Source organism: Apus apus, chromosome 3 (genome assembly GCF_020740795.1).
Source record: "Apus apus isolate bApuApu2 chromosome 3, bApuApu2.pri.cur, whole genome shotgun sequence".
In the NCBI taxonomy this organism is placed as follows: Eukaryota; Metazoa; Chordata; class Aves; order Apodiformes; family Apodidae; genus Apus; species Apus apus.
The window spans coordinates 90,278,522-90,304,447 of NC_067284.1; the positions used below are offsets into that span (position 1 = coordinate 90,278,522).

The 25,926-nt window shown below is 40.2% G+C and overlaps 1 protein-coding gene across 2 annotated transcripts in view; it reads left to right on the forward strand.

Annotated features, from left to right (window-relative positions):
• RPS6KA2 (ribosomal protein S6 kinase A2) overlaps positions 1–25,926 on the forward strand; it is a 263,758-nt gene that overhangs the window by 92,058 nt on the left and 145,774 nt on the right. The window contains exon 1 of one of the 2 annotated variants that reach the window (XM_051614750.1): positions 1,335–2,085. The exons of the other annotated variant lie outside the window; for it this stretch is intronic. Coding sequence (XP_051470710.1) covers positions 1,987–2,085 — 99 coding nt within the window. The 5' untranslated portion in view covers positions 1,335–1,986. Of the gene's footprint in view, positions 1–1,334; positions 2,086–25,926 lie in introns of those variants that run through there. 2 annotated transcript variants of the gene reach the window in all.

The following is a 25,926-nucleotide window of genomic DNA, read 5'->3' on the forward strand; positions in this document are numbered from 1 at the left end:
GCGAGGGTGGGGAGGGAGGGTGGTCAGATAACCAGGTGAGTGCCTGGGGCCTTTGTGCCACTTAGGATTTTACTGCTGCAAGGTCATAAAGGGACACAAAACTCGACAAGATAGGCTGCATCAGAAAATATTTTTGGCACTGACAGTTATCCCAACCAAATAGTTTTTTTATTGTTTAACTTGTGGAAAGGGTTATGGTGTACCTATAAAGACCTTAGTTTTTGCTGGGACAGTTGCCTCTGCTCCAGGAGCTTTAGCCAGGAACCAACGTAACAGCAGTGGCAAAGGGGTCCAAGCTTTGACATGGCTTTCACCAGGGCAGCACCTTGAAAGCAACCCCTGAAGATACACTTTTATTGCAAAACAAGAAGGAATCAGAAGGAGGTGCTGAGAAGAAAAAGAGGTAAGGCAGATTGCCACTGTGCTACAGTTATCTAAGGATGGAGGAGACAGCAGTGGTCCAGGGAAAGCAGAGTCAGAGGCTGTAGATTATAAAGTCCAGCACTAATGGTGGGCTTTCTAATCTGACCTCCTTTTTAATGAAACCATAAATGACAAAATATTATTTTATTTAATGCTTTTGCAGGGGCATCTATGCTGTGCTGAGCTTTAGACAGAAGAGAGGGACAGAGAACCTGCAAACAAAGCAGGTAGCGACAGGCATGACCAGTCAACAGTTCACAGCAGAGTCCAGACTTGCAATTAAAGTGAAATGTGCCTCTCTCTTTTAGAGCAGATTGACTGGAGCTGTATTGTCATTTAACCTGTGAGAGTATTCTCAGGCTGTAGCGATGTCAGCTCTCCCTGGGCTTATTTATCTGAGTCATTAATAAGACATCAGAGTCATTCACTTTCCATATGAGATTATGGGAGAAAGGAACGTCTGGGTGCTCCTTGGTAGTCAGAAAGGGAAGGCTGCCAAGGACAAGGAGCCCGAGCTGTGCGTGGCAGGCAGAGAAAGCTCTTCAGTCTCTGGATCACATTGCGATTCATTAGTTTTTGAAGAAAAGCTGAAAAATGTTACTACGTTGATGGGGTGGGGGTGCAGCCGTGAGTCTGCATGCTTCCAGTATAGTGAGCAGCTCAAAATCACAGCCTGTAAATAGATGTACGTATTTAACCTCTTAGAAGGGCTGCAGCTCCCTGCTCTAGTACAATACGAACGGTAATACTTACCATTTAGATTGCACTTTCTATTTTCAGAGCTGTGCCAGCCTTAGGTATTTTAATGTAAAGCGGGTGGGTAATCTGTGAACAGGATTTTAAGTTTTTTTATTGCCGGGGTGTGTGAGGGGGTGTGGAATGGTGTTTTGCGTAGTCCCCAGGATAAAAAGAGGTTCAGACCCTTCTGCTCTGGCAATGGGTTCATGGCGTCTTTCAGCTTTCTCCCAGGAGAGACTCTTGTGTGGGAGCTGATTTCTTCTCGAATCTGACCACCGTAGCCCTCAGTAATTATAGCAGCGTTGAAATTCCGAGCTAAAAACAGAAGTGCAGCATGTGCCTATTCCCCATGTGATTCGCAAACCAGGAAATTGAAAGAGCCTGACTGAGAGGAGAGGGAGTGTAAAGCAATAGACACATCCAATATTTATCTCAAACCTGCTCCGCCCGGGACGCAGGAGCTGTCATCTGCCGGGGCTGATTATGCATGAAGGCTGAGCCCAGCCTGATTGGATGTAGTAGGACCTAAGGCGAGGGGGAGAGAGAGCTGAGAGAGAGTTCTGCTCGCAGCACCGAAATGTAAACACTGGAAAACGAGAGGGAGTATAAAGCCTTTATGCTCCGAACTGCTGGCAGCAGGCTCCCATGGCTCTGGCAGCCTTCTCCTTGCACGTCTAGCTGTGCCGGGCTGGATGAACAGAAGCGGACACTTCGGAGGATCTCCGGCCTGTGGATACCTATAAAGAGGGGGCAGTCGGGATGCGCTAGCGTTCCCCGGCGGTGCCGCAGCTCCTCCGTGCTCCGCGCCGCGGCTGGGACGGGGCGATGGACATGAGCATGAAGAAGTTCACAGTGCGTCGGTTCTTCTCAGTCTATCTCCGCAAGAAATCTCGGTCAAAGAGCTCGAGCCTAAGTAGATTTGAGGTAAAATTCACCTTAACTTTTAAAAATGTAGCAAATACTTTGAGGTGCTGCTAACAGAGGTGTAAGAGAATGCCTGTGCTTACTGATGTGTTAAACAGTTAAAGGTGATCTTTCCCTGGAGGCGGTGATATTCGCACCTGATGTTCTTTGTTTCAGAGTAATTCAGAGCTTTTCCTCGGTACTGTTTAATACATCGCATAATATATTTAGTATGTTGCTAAAGATCCTTTTATCAGCCTGGCAGGGGAGGAGGAAGCTGGTTCAGGACATTATGAAGTTGTAGGAAATAATTATGGATCCACTTAAATTAGCACAAATGGCACCATACTTTGCAATACGGTCACATTTTAGTCTTCCTGTCCTGCACACATACAGTTCTTTCTCAGTGACAGACTTCCAAATAATTAATCAATTTGCTATTGCCTTTTCTGCATACATCATGTTAAACGGGGGTTTTCTTGCTTGGTTGTCTGTACGTTCTCATGCTTGAACAGTTTTTTGCATTTATCTCGTGCATCCTGTTTATTATTGCTATTGTTGTTGTTATTATTAATTTTGTTGTAAGAAGTAAGGAGCAGGGCGACAATATCAAATTAGACCTACAATGATTTAGCAGTGTGGGGAGATGAAGGCAGTTCAAGTTAGAGGTATTAACAGATAGGAATGTGTGAATGGGGTAGAACCAGGATTTCTGCCTCCCTTCCTTGTACCATTGTTCTTCAGCCCTATATTTGGAGCTGTGAATAGTCGGCAGGATGTGAGATCAATTGAATAGATGTCAGTTCTATTTATGTTGTACGTTTTATCATTGCAGATGATCTGCAACCTCTGCATTAAAATAGAGGTAGATGGGGCCTGATTCCCCTCTGCCTCATGTTTGGTTTATGCTGGTGTACTTCAGCTGACCTCCAAGGAGTTACCCTGATTTGCACCAGTGTTCCCAGGAGGAGGATTAGTCTCATGCTGTGAGAATATATTTTAATATGTTATTCCCTAAGTGTTCTATTTAAAGTACCAGGTAATTGTTTGAACATAAAGTTCTTCATGTGTCATTGCTTAAACAGGACATGCAGAAAAGTAGAGGTTTTGGCCAGTGTTTTTTTCTGGGTTTTTTCTTTCTTAACTCTTTAAAATCAGCTTCCTTGAAAAATGCTCATGTAAGGTACCTAATTTTACTTCACTGACTTAATAGTCATGCTATACATAAAAACAAACTAATAAATGACAGTTGTTAAACCTTACTCCTTGCACCAGCCCTGTCCCTCTAGGACTGAGGGAAGAGGGGGAGGACTCTTCCATTCCCCATTGTGAACACAGAATTGCAAAGGCAATAGTTGTTCCTTGTAACACACTGTCAATTCACTAAACTCATGCTCCACCAGAGCCAACAGTGACTTGGAGTCACTGAGTTACATGAAGGAGTTCTGAGACAGAGGACTGTCTTCTCAGGCTGCCAGTGTCAGGGCACAATGTTAGGAGGGGAGGTGATGTTGAGACAGCAGGGCTCCGCCAGACCACGTAACTGTTCATGTGACAGTGTCATAGCTTGGGAGAAACAGATTCACCACACAAATTACTTAATTTACTGAGTAATCTAGAGTGGATAACCAGTACAACTCAGCATTTGTAACAGGTCAGACCCTCACCTCATTAAAAAAAAAAAAAACAAAAAAAAAACCACACACAAACCCCCCCCCCCACACACACACAAAAACAACCAAAAAAAGCCTTTACAATCCCTTTGATCCTTAGCATTACATTAGATTTATTGGACTTTTCCACTGTCTATGAAATAATTTTTGCCTGTGTGAGTTGTATTGTAATGGTTTTTTTCCCCTGATTTTAAATGCTTTGCTTCAAGAAAAAGCCTGATATATCCTATTGCAAAGGTACATTCAGAGCATTTTGTCCACTTCTCTCTCCCTTGACGTGGCAGTAATGACCAACTTCGTGCAAAGTGACTCAGTACTATAATGTGACAGGGAACAGGGGCTGTTCCAACCAGGAAGAAAAAAAAATATTCATAAAATCTGTTCTGCTGTTTAAGTGTGAAAATAATCAGATATTCCTACTCAGAGGGGAAAAACAAACATGAACATCAAACCTTCTCTATGATTTCCATCCCCACGTACTTCTGTGTATAAATTTGTAATTGCAGGCTAATGCGCACTTGTCAGCAAAACAGAAAGTGCAAGGAAGCCTGCTGGTATCTGGATTTTTAGAAGTCAGAATATTCTTCATTTTAATAGGGGGATACTTTTAAAGAGGCAGTAAAAAGGTGTAGGAATGAGTAAAAGTAAAATAAAAGAAGAAATTTGGAGAAAACACATGGCATTGCTTTACTTAGTGTGCGTTAGCTAACATACCTGGCAGAAGTTCTGTGTTGCTAGATGTCATCTGAAATTTGGAAGGGGACTGTTGTTCCTAGGTTGTGTGGGATTTTTGTTGTGGTGTTCTTTTGGCCCAATGAGAAAGAGGGTGGAAGGGTTTAAGATAGATACTCCTAGATCCAAGCCTTTGATATCTTTAAATTACCACAATTAGAATAGATTAAAATAATATAATATTAGTTATTAATAAAATATGAGTAACTACTTTATCTATTGTGGTATTCTGCGTTACCCTCATACATAGAGAGCAGGGATACAGATGCAGAAAATGACTTAGCAAATCACAGTTTGTAACTTGACCTTTACTTCATCGTTTCATATGCCAATATCATTGCTGTATCTGAGACAACAAGATCATTGCCTTATGTAGATAGCTAGGTTTCAGACTTTGTCCTGTTTAAGGAGGCAAAGCACACTCCATAAATGAGATAGCACAGGGGTTTTGTTTCATCTTGCCTAAAATATATGTTATTTTATGATTATGGGGAAACCTGGCTGAAATTGGAAGTTTTTTGGCTATGCTTTTGGATTTTCAGTTTATATTACTTTTCAGTATGGCCTGCATTGCCCTTCATTTGTAAGGTACCTAGTGATGTAATTTTATTAAATGTACAGAGCCAAGTTTTGCCCTTCTTTGTGCACACTGAGTTCTTATTGAAGTCAGCTGAAAATCCAGCAATGAGAATTGCATGTGTGCATCCAAGAAAAAGGCTTTGTTTATGGTTCTCACTGTTGATGAATATGAATGTGAAACCATCAGGAGAAAGTATGCACAGTGTGGATCTGTTAAAGACTTTGAGCCCAGTGGAATGTATCTTATGGCAGTGAGCAATATCCCTTGATTTATAAATCAAAAGTTAAATATGCCATTCAAATAAGCTAGGAAAGACCTAAGCATGCAAAGAATTTGATTATATTTATTCCAATGACGCAGAAGCTTTTCTTGTCTTTTTGAGAAAATGACTGGTAAAACTTTGCCATTGATGCTTTTGGAAGATATTTCCGACTTCTGCATTCCTGATGTAGTTTTAATTCGTTATTCTTTAATTCTTGGGTTTTCTTACTGGTAATGATAAATCGAAATCCTGTTTGGTCTATGTATGGGGATTGGAGCATAGCAGAGTTCTTGAAAATTACTTACAAAACAGTTTGGAGCCTGCTGTGTCTCAGCATAGTCAGTTGTGAGAGGCAGGACCTCCTGTGGATGATTCAAGTGTGGGTCCTCCTTGGGTTCTAGAACTGGCATGTAGGAAATGGAAGCAAGCCATGCAGTTTGGTGAGGAATAAAGCAGAGGAAATGGCCCTGACTTTGTAATACTTTCTTACGAGAGATTTTCGGTTCTAATCTTCAGCTCTGATTCTGATTTCCGAGAGACTTAAGTTACAGCAGCCTTAGAAAAGCAGCCAGCAAATGCAGAGCTAGACTGCTCCTGAGAGCTGGAGCAGTGCTTCACTTGCAAACCCTTGTGAACTCTTCTGTGATTGTATAACAAATTATTCTGTTCTTCATCAGTAGTATGTCCTTTATCTATCTCATCTATTCTTTTTTTTGTAGATAATAATATTGTAGAGGAAGATACTCTTTCAGTTAAAGTTTAGACAGAAAGGGGCAAGCTAAAGAATGGAGATGGGGATTAGCAGCCCAAGATGAGTTCTGCGAGGTGCAAGTCCTGAGGCAGCTTTAAAGGTGTTGTTTTTTTCCCCTGGTAATGATCATCTTTATGATGTCTGTTCTTGTTACAGCAGAAGTTACTGACACTATTGTAGTCAGACTTCCCCCATCTGCAGGCAAGGCTTTTATGAGGAAATGCTACAATTCTTGTAGTCTTACAGGGCTTGCTGGGGGGAAGGGAAGACAGGGCAGAGGAGGGGGGGAGTGCAGGAGGAGCATGTAGGTCACTTGAGGAGCCAGGAAATCCGATTTTCAGGCTCATTTTTATAACTTGCTGTGTCATTACAGATAGTTCAGACCTCTGTGTCCTGCATTATCCATTTGTAAAATTAAAATTATTGTGATTATTCAAGTCTGTTAATACAATTCTACCTGGTGGTAGGACAGCTTTCTCACATGTGTACACATCCATACTAAAGATTTGCTCCCCAACTCCTTCTGACTTTATCCCAAATAAACAGTCTCAAGCACCTCAGGTCTGCTGTGTGCTCTTTCCCACAAGCCTCAAATTAACTGCTAAGCTACAGAAAGGGGAAATTAAGCAGATAGATGTAGGGATAACCTGCCTGCAGAAAAAATCACAGAAAAATAGAGCTAGGAGTGATTAAAAAACCTTAATCTGGACATCCCCCAGCCCTTCCATCTCAGGCAGCATCAGCTATACTGAAAGGGTTCATCGGCTTCACTGGTTGTCAGGCATTAGAATAAATTGCCCAGAGCTGTGGTGAAGTCACCATCTCTGGAGGCATTTAAACAGCATGTGGACCTGGTGCTTAGGGGCATGGCTTAGTGGTGAGCTGGTGGTGTTTGGTTTAAGACTGGACTGGATGATCTTGGAGGTGTCTTCCATCTGGGGACATTCTGTCATACCTAAACTATTCCACCAAATGAAGATGTTTTTCTAACTTCTTCTTAAAAACCTCCAAGGGTAAATGCCCATAACCTCCTTCGGAGGTATATTTTACAACATTGTCCTTAGTGTTTGACAGTTTTTCTAATGTCTCACACAAATGTTTCATACAGCAATTTAAGCCTGTGTCTTCTTGTTCTGCTTGTTGTAACTGTGAAAACAGATTGTTTCCTTTCCTTTACAGTGGGTTTTTTATGCATTTGAAATCTTTACAGGTCTTTTTTCTCAGTCTTTGCTGTAGGGTGGGAAAAAATATTTTCCCCCATGGAAGTTTGGGACTTTAAGGAGTCAAATCCTGTGCCAGTTACAGCAACATTGTTGAGGAGGAGCTCTTCCTTTCTTTTGGATGCTAATGGTCCATTGTAAAAATTACTTTTATTTCTGTAAAAGACCAATCCAAATTGTCATTTTATGCTCCATTTCCACCATTTAAATGTCTGCATGACGCCTTGATCCAATGATGTTTGGCATCCGATCCAGAGCTGATGGACCCTGTCTGTGGACTCTGATGTCAGATCATTTCTGACGCATATGGCATAATTAAACACAGACTCTGGTCATGTAGCCAGGGTAGATGAATGTTTGGGCATAGAGCGGGGGCCTGATATCTTCACATAAGAGAAGAAGTCTTCGTTTGACTGTGGGATGTGTCCTGTCTGATCAGCTGATGAAACATGCACATGAGTACCTTATGTGACTGGTGATGACACAGTGGTATGGTGAACATGTGATTGGTCACGAGCACGTTTGGCCGTTGTCACAAACAATTAAGTGAATGCAATGGAGAGGCCAGTGCCTCTCCACTGCATCTGTGGGCCAGGTAATGCCCTGCTTCCTTGAGCCTGGAACATCTGTGTTTGGGAGGACAAGAGCTGAACCTGATGGACTGGTTGGGACCTGTTGGCAGCTGAGCTCCCACACAGAAGTAATTTAGAGTAATTTGGTTTCATACCAGTGGAAAATAAGTAATTTTATTCTGGGTTTTAGATCATAACGTAATGGCCTGTATGACCCTGTGGCACAAAAAGTCTGTTCTTAGAGGGCTGAGCTCTCCTGCACCTATTTTTATTATCACCATTTGACTCACCCATTTTTTTGCTACTGTCAGGAGAGGACTTATTTTGTGTGTGGTTTTTTTGCATTTGTGTCCTCACAGGTAACTGAAAATATTTCTAAAGACAGAAATCAGAACCAAAAAAAATCATCCTTATGTTTACTTACCAGTTACTCAAGTAGAAATACTTTTCATTTAAATATTTGCAAGTAATTTCCTTTTGTTCACTTAACAATACTTACAGTCCTAGTTCTGCAATGATTCTGTAAAAGTATTTGCTGTTAAGAAAGACTCAGAATGCCGCAGGGAAGCATTAGTTAGTTCTGCACTCAGGACATTCTCTGTTATGCCATCAGCTTTTACAGGGTACAGTTTTGCTTCCTGGAGAACAAAGTCTCAGGAAATGGAAAAGAATGAGTGGACCACTGAATCTGCCTTGAAAATAGCTTCCTGACTGAGGATGTGTAAGGAAGCAAGCAATACATCTATTCAAGGTCCTTGCAGCACAGCTACCATTCACACACAGGGAAGTTCCTTCCAAGCAAATAGTTTGAGATGTGGTTTCCCTCAGAGGGTGCATGCATGGTGACACAGTGGCCACAGTATGGTTTTACGAAGACTTGGAATGGAGCAGCCACCCTTTACCTATGAAATCTCTCACACTACTTTGAAATGTACTGCTGGTACCAACTGCTTTTACTGTGGAATGCAAGAGAGCCTATAGCTCTCTTCTAGCTGAGCAACAGGAGTTCTGAGATACTGGAAGTGCAAACCATCAAGAGTGCAAAAGACAAAATGGCAATGTTCCCAGTGAGGAAAACCTGGTTCTCAGATTGCAGTGATACTACATGGGATTATGTAGCAGTGTGCAAGCAAAAAAGGGAGACACAGGCTGCTAGTGTGCTTTCAGAAGAGTAATGATAGTAACCAGCTACATGCCAGATATCTTATGAAAGCTAAATAAATGAACTTACATAAACTCCAGGTGTAATTAAGGATGTCATGCCTTTTTCCTGCCAGGCCAAATTTGGACCTACACATGAGTGACAGAAGGCAGAAAATGGTTCTCTTCAAGGGTTGTTATGAATAAGCTGAAGGCTTTACAAGGGGGGAAGATGAGTACATGATTGTATCTGTAAAATTCACCTTTACTTCTTGTTAAACAACAGAGGCTACCCAGTTCTGCTTGTTCCCATATGTACCATCCTCTAGAAGAGTTTGTGGTACCCTCTTGTGATGCCCAAAAGGGCAATGTCAGCTCAGTGATGCAAAATGGGGCTTCTTTAAGGGTATCTGAGTGCTAGTGCTGTCAGTTCCCACTATGTTAGGAGTAGTGGTGAGCTCAGAGGTAAGCAGGAAAAGATGCTTTTTTTTCAATTCAAGTAAACATGTGCAATATGTTTTTATGCACATGTATATACATTCACAGTCTGGGATTTTATATTGTGCTTTTTTAAATTCTGTAGAGCTTAACTAGGAGAAGATGGATACTATTAGACTTTTTTTCAAGCTTATATGGAAATTTGGACCAAAAAACTACAGAATTTAGTAGAGGCTGCTGTTTTTATTACAAATAATGAAATAAATTTTAAATACAATAAATAATTACTATTCTGTTCCAGTGGAATATTAGAGGTTGGCCTTAAATCTACAAAGAAAACAACTCCATACTGAATTTTTGAGGTTTTGTCATTATTAACAAGACTGAGCCTTCGACATCTTCACATACAAATTAACGCAAAGATGTATTCCAGACTCAACGCTTTACAATGTCCTTAGGAGAGAAGGAATTCAGTAATTCCTTCAGCTAGCAACATGGCACAGGCTCTCTCTATGTATGAACTAGGTGGTAGTGAAAACTGTTCTAAAATGCTCAAGTACAAACCCCTTGGTTTGAAATACATGTGTATTGTATAATGTGTTTTGGGATTGAGCCTTTTTTTGGGGTGGTAACACTCTGGAGAAATAGGGTGTGTTTGTGGTATTTGTCAAGCCTGACCATCCTACTAGTCTGTGCCTTGGTCCCGTGTTCTGACACAGAACTAACTGTGATATGTAATGTATATGCAAAGTAGCAAGCACTGATAAATGGTACGAAAGAAAACCTCCATAATATGTGCTTATTCAATCAATTTTCCTGAGAAATAAGTAAAAGTCCTGGGTGGATGTTTGGATTTTTTTTGGTTGGGGGAGAGAGTTTTTTATTTTAGTGGAAATTTCTGTTGTTTTGCTAGTGAGTAACAAAGAAAATCCTGCAGCAGTTCAACTTTGTCTTCTCCACTTCCATGTTGAGGGCAACTAGTGGACAGGTCCTGTGACTGGAAGGTATCTTTGCCTTTAACTTCTGCATCAGCACATCTCCCCACTCGTCTTTCCTGTATAGGACAATCTCCCTCTGTGGCTAGAAGATGCCTGGGACAGCAATTAAGTGTTGTAATTGCATTCATTTTAAAGTTACCTGTCTAAATATCTTAAACCCTGCTGGATCTGCTGCTAGACTGTATAGCATCTGCTTTTTCTAGTATCATTATACATTGCAGTTGTCAGTAAATTGTAATCTGAAAACAAAGCTATGTATTATATTATTTTCATGATTACTAAATGTGTGCAGATGTTAAATGGTACATACTTTAAAAGGTTTCTAATAACATTTCATTATGTTGAAAAGGCTTGAAGCTTCCTCCTTGGAAGTAAAATCACCAGTTTTTCATCCAAAACTAATTCCTTAGCATGTCATTAAATCAGTACCATCAAGATAGCTAAACCAAGACATTTTCATAATGTGTATGGTTTTCAGGTAAGAGCACTACAAAGGGATTTTAAAGTGTTGGCATTTTATGGTTGTTTCAGACACATTGTAGAGCCTCCATTTGAAAGAGTATTTGTCTCTGTAGAGAAGACACTGCATCTGCCCTTGTTTTCCAGATTCTTGTACCCTTGGGAGTGACCTTCCTCTCTGTATGTCTCAACAAGTGACAGGCACAAAAGGAGAAAAGGAAAGTGTGGTAGTTAATCTGAGTTCTTACTTCTGCATTCTTTCAGCTTCTCTTCAACTCCTTCTTCCAAAGGAGGACCACGTGTTTAGGCTCACTCGAGAAGTGGGTGAAAGTGTATTGTGTGAATACACACAGAAAAAGTGCTGTGTGGCGTATAGGCAGGAAAGCCCCTGCTGCAGGGGCCATCAGCTAATCCCTCTCAGTCTCTCCAGGGCTGCAAAGTTGTCTGAGTTTATGATGTCTGCCATTCTGAGGTAATAAAAATGCTTCATTGTTGTTGTTGAAACCCCCGTTGTCCACGTACAAGTTTTTACAACTGTAAAGCAGAAAATCCATAAAGTGACTTATGCAGAAGTTGAGTTGAAGTAAGTTAGGGGAGTGTGGGGAGGGATTGTGCTTTCTCCTTTAAAATCTTTTGATGTACATTATCCTTAGTTTGGTGGCTAACTCAAGCCTTTATGTCATAAGGATGAGCCTTCTGGGGCATTAGCTCAGGTCTGAAAAAGCAGTTGTACATACCATGGTAACTGCAAACTGACATGAGAAAAAAAAAAAAATCACCAGTCTTACCAGAGCTTGGGGAAAACCACAGTTTCCCATGATCTGCAGCTGAGAATTTTTTTTCCATTTTCTTTTCAATTTGCAGAATTGAAGAATCCTTACTAAAAGCATACTTTAAATTTTTCACAAAAGCACAGGGGAAAAAAATGCAGGTGCATTTAATGTCACGTTGTAATATGTTGAGCAGCAATGCGGGTAAGGCTGGTGGGCACCAGAAGTTACTATGCCTGCAGATTAAGTGTAGACAGTGTTTATTCACCTACTTCTCTCACTAGTGCAGATAAGGCAGCATCCAGATGTTCTCTCTTCCCGTTGTACAGCTGCTAATGCCACTGACACTATGGCATCCTTTCTTGCACAGCTGTGAAATTCAGTCTCTATTTACTTTTCTCTGAAAGGCCATGTGCTAAAAAAAAAAAACAACCAACAAATCTCTAATGGTATCTTTGCCTGATGATATGAAGTGAATTTCTAAAAGCCTTCTCAACAACAGGGATTTTGCAATCTAGCAAACAAATTTATCATTTTTTTTTTTCCCCAGATAGCAATTCCTATATGGAACATTAGGAGGAATGCCATTAACAGTTCTGAGGACTGTCTCCCCCAAAGCATACACTACCTATAGGTGATTATCTGTTGAAAGATACTAATCTTATCTCAATTGTCTTTTTGAAAATATTTTCTCTAAACATCAGGATAAAGTTTACATTACAATTCACTTGTAATGTAAACAGATGGGTATTTCTCTATTAAAGGGTGTAAGTTAACTATATTGTTTGCTTGGGAAAAGATAATGGTGCTGACTACCTGCTCTTCCCCTGCTTGTTTTTGAAGTGTTTTATCCTTCTGTAACAGGCTTATAAAGAAGCCATCACATTCATTTGAGTAACGTTTGTATTGAAAGAAATTATAAAACAGGCTGACATTTATGATGTTACGGGAGTCTTGCTCTGTATGGAATTTTTCCCCTGGAGTTGTAAGGCAAGTCTTAAGGCTTTTATTTAATGTTTCCATCTTTCTCATAATGTATGTTAAATGAGTTGATTAAAAAGATAATATTTTATAATGCAGACAATTGGCTCATTTCAAAAACAGAGCTTTTGAAGAGGCTGAAGAGCCTTATTTATGAAAAACAGTTTGGTCCTTTGGTTCTTCTTAATAACGTATTATTTTCTTTATCAGTTTGGATTTTCTTCTCTGCTTGTTCTTTTCTGCACATCTGTTCCTCCCCGTTGTTTTCCACATGCACAACCACAGCAATTATAACCCATCCCCAAGGAAGTGAGGACTTAGAAAACTTTTAGCATACTGTACACTCCACAGCCAAGAGAAAGTTTGCCCTTTGCCCCTTGCTTTTAAAATCTTTTTGCTGGTGTGACATTCATGGGACTGAGACAGAAATAAGAATAGCAGACTCTCCATGGAGTTCCACTATGGTCTGCAAGAACTCATTTATCTTTCTTGTGATCAGAGAGCTGTCACTGTCTGGGGTTTTGTATCATCTCTTCAGGGAGACTCATCAATTCCTCATTTTTCAGTTACTGAGGAGAAGAAATTAAGTTGTTCAGTCCTCATGGAATACAATTCTTTACTCTTGTTTTCAGTCTTCCCTCTCGTAAATAAAGGTTGAGGATTTGAACATGCTGTGCACTGATGTGTAGACTCCCATGGCTGGACCAGTGTAATGCTGAGCTCTGCACAGATTGAAAACTGTGCCACTGAGACTGAAGCTCTAGCTTTGCCTTCTCAGATGTTTCCCTTGTAAGGTAACAGTTCTGCTTTTTCCTTCTCCCTTGCCCTATCATGCATCTGATTCAGCTTTTTAAGACTGAGACAATGGAAATCACATGATTTAGCTTTTCTTGTACTGCCTCTGTTTTGGCACTTTCCACCTTCAGTTTACTGAGGTAATTCGAGAGTCATCAGTAAAAATAAAGCTTGGTTGGAGGAAGTGCTGATTCAGAGGAGACACTGAGCAGAGGCTGGACAATGGCCAGATAACTCCAGAGCAAATCCCAAATACAGAGCTTAATACATATTTCTGAAACATCCCCTCTTCATACATCGTAGTCCTTACTTATTTCTCTTCAAATGACTTTGTGTCCTGGCTTCCCATAGTTCAAAAAGCTTATGATCCCTACTCCTTCAGGGAGAGCAGAAGCAAAAACTCCTAGAGAGTCCCCTTGTGTTAGAGGCTCCCAAATGTATCAGTAAGGGTTTCATACCTATGATTCAGCTCTGCTTCCAACAGAGCATGAAGGTCTGACTGGGATTTTAGCTCTATATAGTAACATTTTCACAACACCACACTCTGTTTTTAAAGCACAGTTACTATGGCATCTATAATATCTTGGGAAATAGTGAAATGTTACCTTTTTGCTTTGCATGACAACTTTTGTTCCCATTTTACCACTGTGTTTTCACCCTCTGGGTTTTCTTTTGAACTTTGAACAAAAAACCTCAAAGTGAAAACCAGCTGCCAACTTTAGTTTGTTGCCACTTCAGATAGGTGAAATCACACACAGCCTGATGGCTCTGCATGGTTTTTGCTTGGTCATCATCCATTTCAACTTGTTGAAAGGAGTAAACTTGTGTAGTTGTTAATCTTGGGATTTTCAATATAAATTTCAAACTAGCCTGCATTATTTTTGGCATTTATGATAAAAATATATTCCATTCAAAGTGCCTTACCCTGGCAATTAAGGGCTACTTCTTTTAAATTTGCAATGCTATAAAGCCCAAACCAGTGGAAACCTATGCAATTCAAAGCAAAAGGGAAAGCAAATAAAACTGGTTTTTTTTTTTTTTTTTCCCCCTTGGAATTGCAATCAGGTATGAATCAGAAGAAAATATGTATGGCTTTCATTGTGACACTTAAAAACATTGCCAGACTGCCATTGTTGTTGATGTAGCAAGTCTCCTTCCTCTCTGCCAAAAAGTAAGATGTAACCGAATGCAGTAACAACCTACTCTAGGTAAAACTCCTTGGCTTCTGTCTGTCTCCTGGCTGGTGGCCTCAGATTGCTAACAAGGACTACACCAAACAAATGTTGCCTTCTATTTAAGTGCATCTTAAATCATTACCAACTTCTGGGCCAGCACAAAACTGGTGTTCTCATAACTTGCTGAGTAAAGAAGAGCTATCCCGTTGCCAAACCTATGAACCCAGCAGGATAAATTTGCTTGAGCTGGATGTTAAAGTGTAGGATGGCAAAACATCTGGATCAGAAATCACAATATTCTATATATTTATCCTCTAAAGTTCTATTGAGATTGTTAAATCTGGAATCTCCCTTTTTCTCCTTTTTCTAACTGTTGCCTAACTGGATCTTATATAGTGTCATGTTCTTTCCTCCTTAATTAAAAAATCTTCAAGGCATAGAAGAAAGAAACAGTCAAGCTGTAGTTGGAAGGCACTTAGATGTATGTGTGTGCATCAAGAGTGTGGTAATCACAGAAAATTTTTCTCTGTCTGCATATCTGTCTTTTCATTAAATAAAACCAAAGTAAGTGAATTATGAGCTGCTGAGGTTCCCAACTAGCAATGGATGGATGAAATGTTCTGTTACCCAGCAGAGACCTGATCTCTCGTATGGAAAATAGAATGTCAGGGTCTTACACTGTTTCTCATTTACTGTTCTGAAAGGGTGACCTGTCAGTGTGCTGTGCATCTGTAGTAGTCATCTGAAGGGGACTGCCTGCATGCAAACATGGGAAATTACTGAAAAAAACCTGAATTGTTAATTTGGATTATTTTTTAGCCTAGTTTCCTAAATAAATTAGGCTTTATGCATCTCCCCCCATCACTGCCCCTTCCTAGCCATTTGCTAAAAGCGTTGACAAGTTCAACAGAGATCGACAGGAGGATGGTGTTCTTAAAGATAAAATGTTCATGTAAGATTCATGAGGAGGTTAGAGAAAGAGACCCCAATAGTAGCACAGAGTGAAGGAAGCATATTCCTTAACCACTAAAGAAGCCAAGCAGAGGGAGATGTCAGGAGACAGGGGGATAACTTGATAAGAAACTGGGATTCATCACTGCACCCTTTACAGAACAGTTTCTATACTTCAATGTCAGGAAGCAAGCTAGGATTTTTTAGTGAGAACTGTGTTTGGATTTGCTGTGGGAACAAGGGGATCAGTCTATTTACTGGTATGAACATTTGGCTTTTGAAATACTGTAGTCTCCAATGAGAACTAGTAGCAGTATTTTGTCAAGATTGCTGAGATGCTTTTGATATAGGGTGAGGCAACATAGCATGATGTTGGCTGTTTTTCTCTTTGGATTCCAGTGATGATCTTCGTGTTGAAATATATTAAAGATGTTAGTTTGAAGCTACTTATAATATGGTATACTGAAGGGGAAAAAAATTGATGATGTTCTATAATTTATGTAAAAAAAGTCACAGAACTTAACACGAAATGACTGATTTATCAGTCGAATTATTTTAACAATCCTGTGGGTGTTAATGGAAAGTGTAGGCTGCCAAAGTAAGAATTCATCAGAAAAGTTATCATAGTACAGTAGCTCACAAAGTTTTAGAATACTTGTTACAGAATTATAATTAGACCATCAGTATTTGCCTGAAACATAGTGTCTTGCTAGCTGATGCTGGCATTACTGACATGAATAATTAATTTTTCTGGATAAAAGTGGATATTTAGACTGTCCAGTAAGAAAGGCTTTGGAGTGTGCAATGAGGAGTCCTCAGGCAAGAATCTTTGGAGCACGCAAGTATGGGAATAATATTGGATTTTACTTGTGCTTTCCTTGAAGCAATGCATTATAAGAATAACTGAAAAATTCTGTTGGGTATTGCTATATTTATGCATTATGAAATTACTTATATAATTTGATGTCTCATATTTGTATCCTGAATGGTCAAATGGGTGAATTTACATTTTTACATTTTCTGATGATTGCAAGATGTATAAATAGCAAAGCAAAGATTTCTGCATGCTGACACGATAGAGCTGTGACATTTCTTAGCCAGGCTTTGGCTGTATCCCTGTGCTCTGCAACCGGGAATTAAAACTGACCTGTTTTATACAACCTCCTTAAACTTTGCCTCCAAATTACAAATGAGACATGAATGCATATAGGGAAGTCAGGGAGTTCTTTGCGTACGTGTAACAAATGTTTTGACTAACCAGATTATACCCATCTTTTTGTCAGATGCTCTGTTGTTTGCAATAAAGGAAGCATAAGCGAATAGTGCCTAGAGTTACTTTTACTCAATTTTAGGACAGTTTCTGAACCAGATTCAGAGTATACAATATATAAGGCATACATTGTAATTGCCACCACATTTTGTGTTTCTGTATGTAGCATTTATATGAATAATACAGGTAACAGTGTGAATACATATAGTATGGCAGCTTTTCCATAGAAAATGCTACTAAGAGGATTAAGGTTTGATCTCATAATACCATACACAGCCTCACATTGACTCCAAATGGAGATTTGTTTAGTTCTGATCGACAGAAAACAGATTAGCAGCTCAGGTTTTTGCTGCTGACATTCCTTCTGGACTGGAAATTGCTACAAACTTCACTTCTATTATTCACAGAACTCTCTCCTGAAAAACAGTACTGTGTAACTTACTTTAAAAATAATGTTTCCCTTTCAGGATCTTCACTCCAGTTAAAGTGATTTTCAAGGCATGCCTGAAAATTTCTGACTGTTCCTTCCCTTTTGTTTTTGTGATCAAGCCATTTTTGTAGATCATCTCCTGTCCCCACAGGTGTAAGCTTTCCCCTTTTGGTCCTTAAAAGGCTGTTCCTGCCCCTGAAAAGTGCTGCTAATGAAATAATCTTTTTCCCAGTTGCTTCAGAACATCTTCTATTCCACTGCACCTTGTATGAATACAGGCCAGCTGAAGCCCACCCTGTAGACTAAGCCACTTCCCTCCCTTTGTATAAATATCTTATAAACACACACACTTACCACTAACTGTAGTAAACAAGCTCAATGGAGCATGTCATTCTGGAAGTGTCCTTTCCTTGAAACTCCTCTGATCTTTCTGTTACCTTCATTTCCACTCTGTAGCCTTTCCATTTGTCCTCCTTTCTGGTGTTGTAGCAAAGGCTGTGGAGTTTTTCAAGTATCTGTGATGTTTTACAAAGTCCTTCAGCTTTTGCTTTCATAGTCAGTGATACCAGGAAAACCAACACCTTACATCCAATTGTATCTCTTAGCTTCTTGTGCTGCCAGTGTATTTACTAGCATAAAGACTATATGACTTATTGCTTCTGTAGGATAATTACTTTTTTTTTGCACTATTATAACGGTAAAACTCCAAAGCAGAATTCCAGACACTTGCTTTGATCCAAATCTAGATATCTGTTCCACACTGCAGGGCTCCATTTCACAGTGGTAAACAATAGCTGTGCTACCTTGCTCCCCCTGTATTTGTGTGTGTGTTATATTTCACAACCAATCCCTACCTCCATCCCCCGTTCACAAGCTGCTTGCTACTGGAAGAAACTGTTTATTTGCTGTGCAGTCATCCCTCAGACCAGAGAGACTCTCCCCATGGCATGACACAGGATTGCTGTTCTTCACTGTCCCACCATGGCAGGCCCATGCATCCTTGTCTGTCCTGATTTCACTTGTCTGTCCTGATTTCACTCGTACTGCAGCCAACTTCTTGAGGCCAGCTTTGTACTTCAAGTGTCTCTGGGCCAACCAATACTCAACTCCCCAGTAGTCTTCAGGTACACTTCTCGCAGAGCTTTTGTCACATATGCATCCTGGATTCACATTCAGGGGGTCCTGTAGTTTAAGCAAAGGGACGTGGATATTATAAGGTTTCCAAACTCAAATTATTTTGTCTTACTTTTGGAAAAAAAACAACAAACAACAACCAAACAACCAAACAAAAGGATACCAAAAAACCCAACAAACCCACAAACAAAAAAACCCCGCTAAAAACTACAGTGTCAACAAAAGACAAAAGTTTGCATGTGTTTCTTTGCCTTTGTTTCTTCCCCTGTTTAGGTGTTCTTTGGCTTTGATCAGACTGCTCTAAGGGATTTTAAAGATTTATATTCTGGTCTCTGTTTCTGATTAATCTTAGGAAAAAGTTTTATATCCTACCCAGTCCTGTATGGCTTCTCATTCCTATTACTGGTCTGAAAGGATTTGTGCTCTAACCACATTGTTTCCCTTCCTGACTAGTCTCATTCAACAATACCCCTCTCTGGAGGGGTGTATAAACAGGAAAACAACTAAATATAGATCACAGACAGAGAAGGAATAGAATGCAACAGTATGCATAAAGAGAAGGAGTGCATGGTGTAGGGCCTAGAGGAAATCTGGAGGGAGAGACAAAGAGGCTTGAGAATGAGTAACAGAGATTAATTAATAAAATAAAATAATTTTAAAAAATTACCCATGGTGTAACTGGTATATGGGAGAAAGGAGACAGAACACCCCTCCTGTTCCCTGGGGCAGCCTGTAATGAAGTGGGCTAGTGGCTAGCATGACCAGAGAACAGGGCCCAAACCAGACTTGTAACCTTGTTTACATTAGGAGGATCTGCTGCCTTGTTCACAAGCTGGTCAGCAGAACAGTCCCAGGTATTGCAGCCAGCTCCTCCTGGGCTGTCTGCTTTGGCAGAGCAGAGGGCAGGGAAGGTTAGTCTTTCTATTAAACAGTTTAATAACCTTTGCTTAATGGAATGGCAAACCATGAGAAAATTAGTGAGGTGCAATTTCAGACATCTGCCTGCCTTGGTCTCTTACTATTTTTAGTTTTATTCCCTTCTGTATTACCACAAGTTGATGACCCAGAGTAGCCTAAGAGACTGCAGTCGACAAAGCAGCTTAGGGGAGAATGTGGGGCCTTACATCTATCTCTCTGTCTCCTCCCTGCAGTCCTTACCCACCTCTTACCCTTCCTGCCCAAGCCAGGCAGGACGTGACTGTGGGGCATCGCTGAGTGCTGACACACACACACTTGGGCATCCGGCTGTGTTCCCATTGGCTGCTCCCTGTGACTCCTAGCAGGTGTGCATTGCTATGACTGCCTCTGTAAACTGGGAAGATGCAGTGCTCCTGCAGTGGGTTATCTGCCTGGAAGCAATGGCAGCCAGAGGGAATGGGTGGCCATGCTTTAGTCGTCGGCAGACAACTGCTTGGTGTGCTGGTTGAAATCGTGGATGGAGCAGGCCTGGCACTAACACGCCAGGATGTGAGTTAGGGCAGTGATGGGCAGATGCGTTGTCTGTTCTGCTGCCCTGAATGTAGGGGCAGTAATCTCCAAGGGAGATGGTGCAAATGGTGGGAAGCGAAACCACCTCTGACTGCCATTGCTAAGTCTGCCAGACCCCAATGGTTGGAGCATCAGGTCATTTGTGGAAGGATTCCCAGGGATCTGGGTAAATTAAGGCTGGATTTAAAGCCTTCAGCTTCTTCTGTGCTCAAGTGGCTTCTCTACATGTGCAGGATGTCTCTTCTTAAGCATCTTTCCAAGAAATCTGCACAGGCTAAATTCATAGTTCCTAATGACCTCTTTTTGGAACTGTGATGATTACATGGGGCTTTTTATATTGCCAAGCAGTTTTATGCTGTTTTGCTTTCTCATCTATGTTTAAATCTGCAATTACTCATATTTCTTGTTTAGAAACACATTTGGAAAAAAAGATAGTGACAGAAAATAGCCATACTATGTCCCATTTAATGTTTAGAAACATTCTTCCTTTTATCTTTTATTCTTGAAGAGACACATATGTTCCTTTGAGGGAAATTTTTCTCATTTGAGCATGCATGAGAAAAAATAAGATCATTATAGAAAAGCTTTAACAGGCATTGTTTTCAGGAAATTGGGCAAGCAGCACAGGTAATAATATTTTATAATGAGAAACCAATTACATCTTCTGTTCTAAAATAAGAATAATTCAGTTGTATTATTTGGGGTTTTTTTAAAAATGTCACCAACTCATTTAGAAGAATACTATTTTTCAGTTAATGTATTTTTACAAACCAAATGTATCTGTAAGAGTATTGTTGGATTTAAAGCACAGGAGAGTCAGATATTCATCTGTCTGTGGAAAGGCATGTCATCCTTGATGAGACTATATCTAATATGCACAAGTCTTTGTACTTTTTAGCTGTTTCACCCAAGTGCCTTAAGCTTCAGTTTTTTAGGAAGTGATCATAAGGAACTTACTAACTTTGATATTTTGTGAGTTTTCAGTCTTAGGATTTTTTAAGATTGTCGCAATTCATACAGAAGGACACAGAAGTTTGTAAAATTAAGTGCTCTGATAGCAGAAACATTTGTAAAGAACATTTTTAATATAGCCTGAAGTATAAAATATTCTTGGGCTTGTTATTGCTTAAGCATTAAAATCCAAGATATGTGTAGTCAGGTATTTTGGGTTCAGTTTACTTTTTTTGACCTGACTGTCAGGAAATACTGCTTAATGTTGAGGAAGAACCAGTAATCACATTTATATTACAGTAGAAGATTATGGAGGGTACTGGCAATGTACACTGTTTGTTCTGTAGTCTTCAGAATACTCCAGACTGGCTCCATGCCATATTCTCATCACTGGTAATATCCATGGGTTTACCTGCAAGGATTTGGTTGTATTTCTTTCTTTGTCAGAACAGATACTTTCCTGTTGGAAAAGGTTAGACTGATTAGAACACAGTAGTAACAGAACTCAAATAGTTCTGTTTCCAGTAACACCAAGGTGTCCTTGGCAGGAGAACTAGCGCAGAAAAGGCTGCAGAGTGCTGTACCCATCCAGTATCAAATAGAAGTACTCCACTGGTCCTTTAGAGATGGAGGCCTTCAAATTGTTCCATGACTTTTTTTATCAAGGAAGGTATCTAAAATAGAATTTGGATTCTTTTCTAATGCAATATTAACTGGTATTATTTCTGATGTTGAAAGTCTTTAATGGCAGTGCTTGTTGCATGTCTAATCTGTGTTAGACAAGTAACCATGAGTTAACATGAAGGTAAATAAATGACCTAGAAACTAGTTTCTTTACACCAAATAATGTTTATGGTCCTGTATTGCTAATGTAGCTCTGCATTTTTTGAGCACTAAATACTAGCTCATATTCTAAAAGTATGTATTATCTTATGCAAATTTAAATGTTATATATTTATGTGATATTGTAATTCAAATGGGCAGTTGAGTAGTGGTGGGTTTAAGCCCTCAGTTTCTTCACCCAGCTTACACAGAGTACTGTAGACTTCCCTTGGCCCCTGCCTGCTTTCCCCAGTTCCAGCTCTTGATACCATCAGCAGCCTCGTTGCAGTCTCTGGATGCATGCAGGCGTGTGCACATGAAGTCATGCACGCATGCATCCACACATCTGCCTCTCCTACCTTGTCCATAGTCTGGACAGTTCATTTCACAGAATTTCAAGCCTGTCTCCACCTGCATACCAGCAGCCACCACAGCCTGACTCCTTTCAACCATGCCCTGAGTCTTGGGCATACCTGAGAAGAGGCCGGGATGTGACAGAGGAATGAGGGGTTGCAAACACTTTTCTTTTTAAGGTGTTTTGCCACACCAGAGATGTAAGAGAAGTGATGAGCTTTCAGTCCAGTTGAGAAGCTGTTACTATGACTATTGCTATTCTGTGTTGGTACCCACCAGCTAAGAACAGGACACGGCTGTGCTAAGTGCTTTGATTGGGAAGACAGAAGATGCCTTGAGGACTTTTTAAGTAGAGGATGTGATGGGGAAGTGGGGAGAGAGCTGGAAATGAAGGCTATAGCAGAGAGAAAGTTCAGCAAAACTTGGACTGATAAAGATGCTTCCAGAAGGGATGAAGACTCACTTAGAACTGAATCTGAAACAAGAGAAGAGGGGAACACAGCAGAGAGGTGGAAAGGAGGCACAGAGAGTAAAAGGCAGAGAAACAAGGGTGTGGAGAGGGTTGGAGTGAAGAAGCAATCAACACAGGCCTGAGAAACTCTCTTTAGAAGCATCCAGAGTGCTGCATGTCTGCAAAAAAAAAAACCTGTTTTGACTGTTCCAGCAGCTGTTCTTGCCAGCTGGTTTTGAACTCTGCAAATCTTCCCCCCTAACCCCCGCCTTCCCCGAGGTGCACTGTGGTGAATCACAAGTGGTAACTCCTCCTGCTGTAGATGCAGAGTTTGAGCTGAGGAAAGCTAATATCCTCTGGTGTTTCCAGTTTTTGGCTGGAAATCCTGTGAGTGATAGATTATCCACAGGTTCCCCTTTTTCTAGGATAGCAACGTCCAGCCAAGGATATGCAGCCTGCACCGCTGGTATTAGAGGGGGATGCAATAAAACTTCTCCTTGAACGATGGAAGCAAACCCCACAAAAGAACTGTGGCTGGTCAAAGTTACATCTGTGTACCAGGCAACATTTCTTTTTCATGTTCACAAATAAAAAAAGCTAGGCCAGCAAAAGCTCAGTGTTGTACAGCAGACCTAAACCACTGCGACATAAGTCCAGGAAAGTAAATTTCCCATTTTCAGTAACATCTTTTCCAAGTTTGCTGTCTTGTAGCACATTCAGTACAGTATTGCTGGCAGCCTGCCATAGAAGATTTTAAGTGCTTTACTAAAAGAAGAGCCTGCCCTTTACAACATCCACTGCATGTACATGGGGCTACAGTAATGATCCAGAAAATACCACTGGTATGATGTTACTCAGTTATCATCCATATGTTTTTTCTAGATCATGTTTTTGTTATTATGTATTAAAAAAATGCTAAAATTCTTAAAATCTCACTGGCACTTTAGTCATTACATGGTTCATGTACTTTGCATTTCCCTAAGCTTGGATAATGAAACTAAGCCAACAGATTATTTTTTTTTTCTTTACGGTCAGAGTGCACTGTGTTAATTTTATTGGGAAAAATGGGCCCAGAGACTTAAGTGTTCATTTGTCAAGGTCACTAGCTATTGAGAAAAAGTGGTCCATGCCAGTTTTTTTTTTTTAAAAGCTGTGTTAATTTCTGAAGTATGTGGGATAGAGAAAAAAAACATTTGTGTGACTATTGCAACAAAACGTTAAAGATGTGTGCAAAACCACCGTTCCTTATTTAACTCTTTAATAATTATTTCATATACAAAGTTACTACCATAGCTCTGAAAAGTAATGTTATTCCTTCCAAATCCAGTTCTATTGACTTCAAAAATAATATCACCTCATTTGATGGAATGTTTAAGCAAGGCCTTCAACACAAAATGTAGGTCTTGAATTTAAAATTATAACGTACAGTTTTCAGGACCTAAACCAACGTTACTTCATGAGAATTCCATTTAACATGAAATCTAAAAGGAGTACTTTAGAGTACAATGAAAGCAAAAGCTTACGGCCTAGCTATTATAAATTCACTCTGAGGCCTTGCCTGAGGCTTGGACTCATGTGGTGGCTTCTTAGATTAAGTTTTCATCTGAAGGGAACTTTTTTATTGCTGTCATGTCTTTGTAGTACTGCAAACTGTACAAAACAGTCATAGCAACCTACAAATACATGCTCCAAGTCCTGCACTTCTAATGAGTGCACGTTTCCAGCTGGATGCAAGTCAACACATATCTGATAGTAAATTGCTCTGTGTTACTGACATTTCCAACTACAAGTCAGAAGAATTAGTTATATTCTAAGATGATCAGTTTTCTGTTGGGGTTCCATGTTACAGTGCAGTTGTTCTCTGGCCTTCCCAGAGAAGTGATTCAGGGCTGCAGGTGTGGGAGCTTGCTGCCATAAGCAGCATGGGCTGGGTTTTTCTAAACCTTCCTCAGTACTTCCACCAGACTGTTTCCCTTCCTATGAGCTTTAAGTCTGTGAGATCATGGGATCTGTAGTGTCATGTGAACTAAGCATTGATGTGGAAAAACAAATCAGTAATACACAGCACACTTATGTCAGCAAGTCCAGCTCTTAGACTATCTGGAGGTCTAGTTTTACTGTCAGTTAATGCAAAAGCCTAATGCATCCTCTTCCTGGCAGTTTTGTCTCCTTAATGTTGACAGGATGTAGTAAAAATAACCTCCAGCCTATAGATATCTACACAGTGAAATTACCAACACAACTTTGGAAGGAAGAGTGTTGTCCCCAGTCTATTTATTAACACTAAGAATCAGCAGGAGGCAAAACTAGTTGCAGTAGATTTAGCTTAGGAAAAATCTCTGCCGAAGTTAGAATTTCTTCCTTATTTTGTTTTCAGAGAATAGTTGATATAAGATAGAAATATACTTTCCCCTTGAGCAGGTTTGTTTTAAATTCCACAGCCCTGGAATTTATCTAGCAAACCTGAAGGATAACTGAGCTCCAGCATGCAGAAATTAATGGCATTTCATGTTATGCTTCAGACAAATATTGCTGTTCCAAGTTACAGTACCTGATTAGAAGGCTCTAAGTCTTATGGGATATGAATAAATTTATTCTAGAAACAGGTGGGTTCATCTCCCAAAATGGAGCAAGATGGAGTTGAATATCTGCGCTTACCTCAAGGCAGAGAGCGAGATTCTGCATTCTTAAATATGTTTCCTGTACTGGTCTCTGCATTCCACTTGTTTTTTAACTTCTTGCACTCTGAGCATGGTTAAAACTCACAATCTTTATGCCAGAGTCTCTGGGGATTCTGGCCTTTTTTCACCTCCATGGGTGTGTTGTGACAGACCATTCTTAAGGACTGTACAAGGAAAACTGCTTGCTCTCAGGCAGTCCACAGGAGCTGGAGCTCAGTTTCCCCCAGGCCTGCTGGAAGGATTTCAGGAGCCCAAGCAGGGCAGTGAAGATATGGAACCATGGCCATAGACAAATGCAACTCATGGAGAAGTTTGTGAGAAGGGCAAAACAGGCTTTTTTCCCCATCAGAGTACAGAACTTGTTATAACCTATGTTGGGATGAATCATCTGGACTGTATTTATGCTCTTCGCTGGGTGGGTGAAAAGCAGTGTGTGACCTTCTAGAGCTATTTACATGCTTATTATTAATGGCATAGCTTATTGCATACTAGGAAAAGAATGCAGATGTTACATGGCTGCATTTGTCATACAAATCACAATCACTAGGTGAGTCCAGGCAAAGACTGCAAAAATGCTTATGAATAATACAACACTATGTATTTTAGTTGTGACTGGCTCTTTGCAAAATTTTTGACTATTTCAGGAAAGTGAATGATCTTCCTCTTAATGCTTGCTGGCCCTCAGAGGAAAAAGATCATTGGTCTGCCTATCCTGTAGCTCTTACTTCTCACCACTACCCATAACTTCATACCGTGTTGTTTGGTTTTTTGGGGTTTTTTTGTT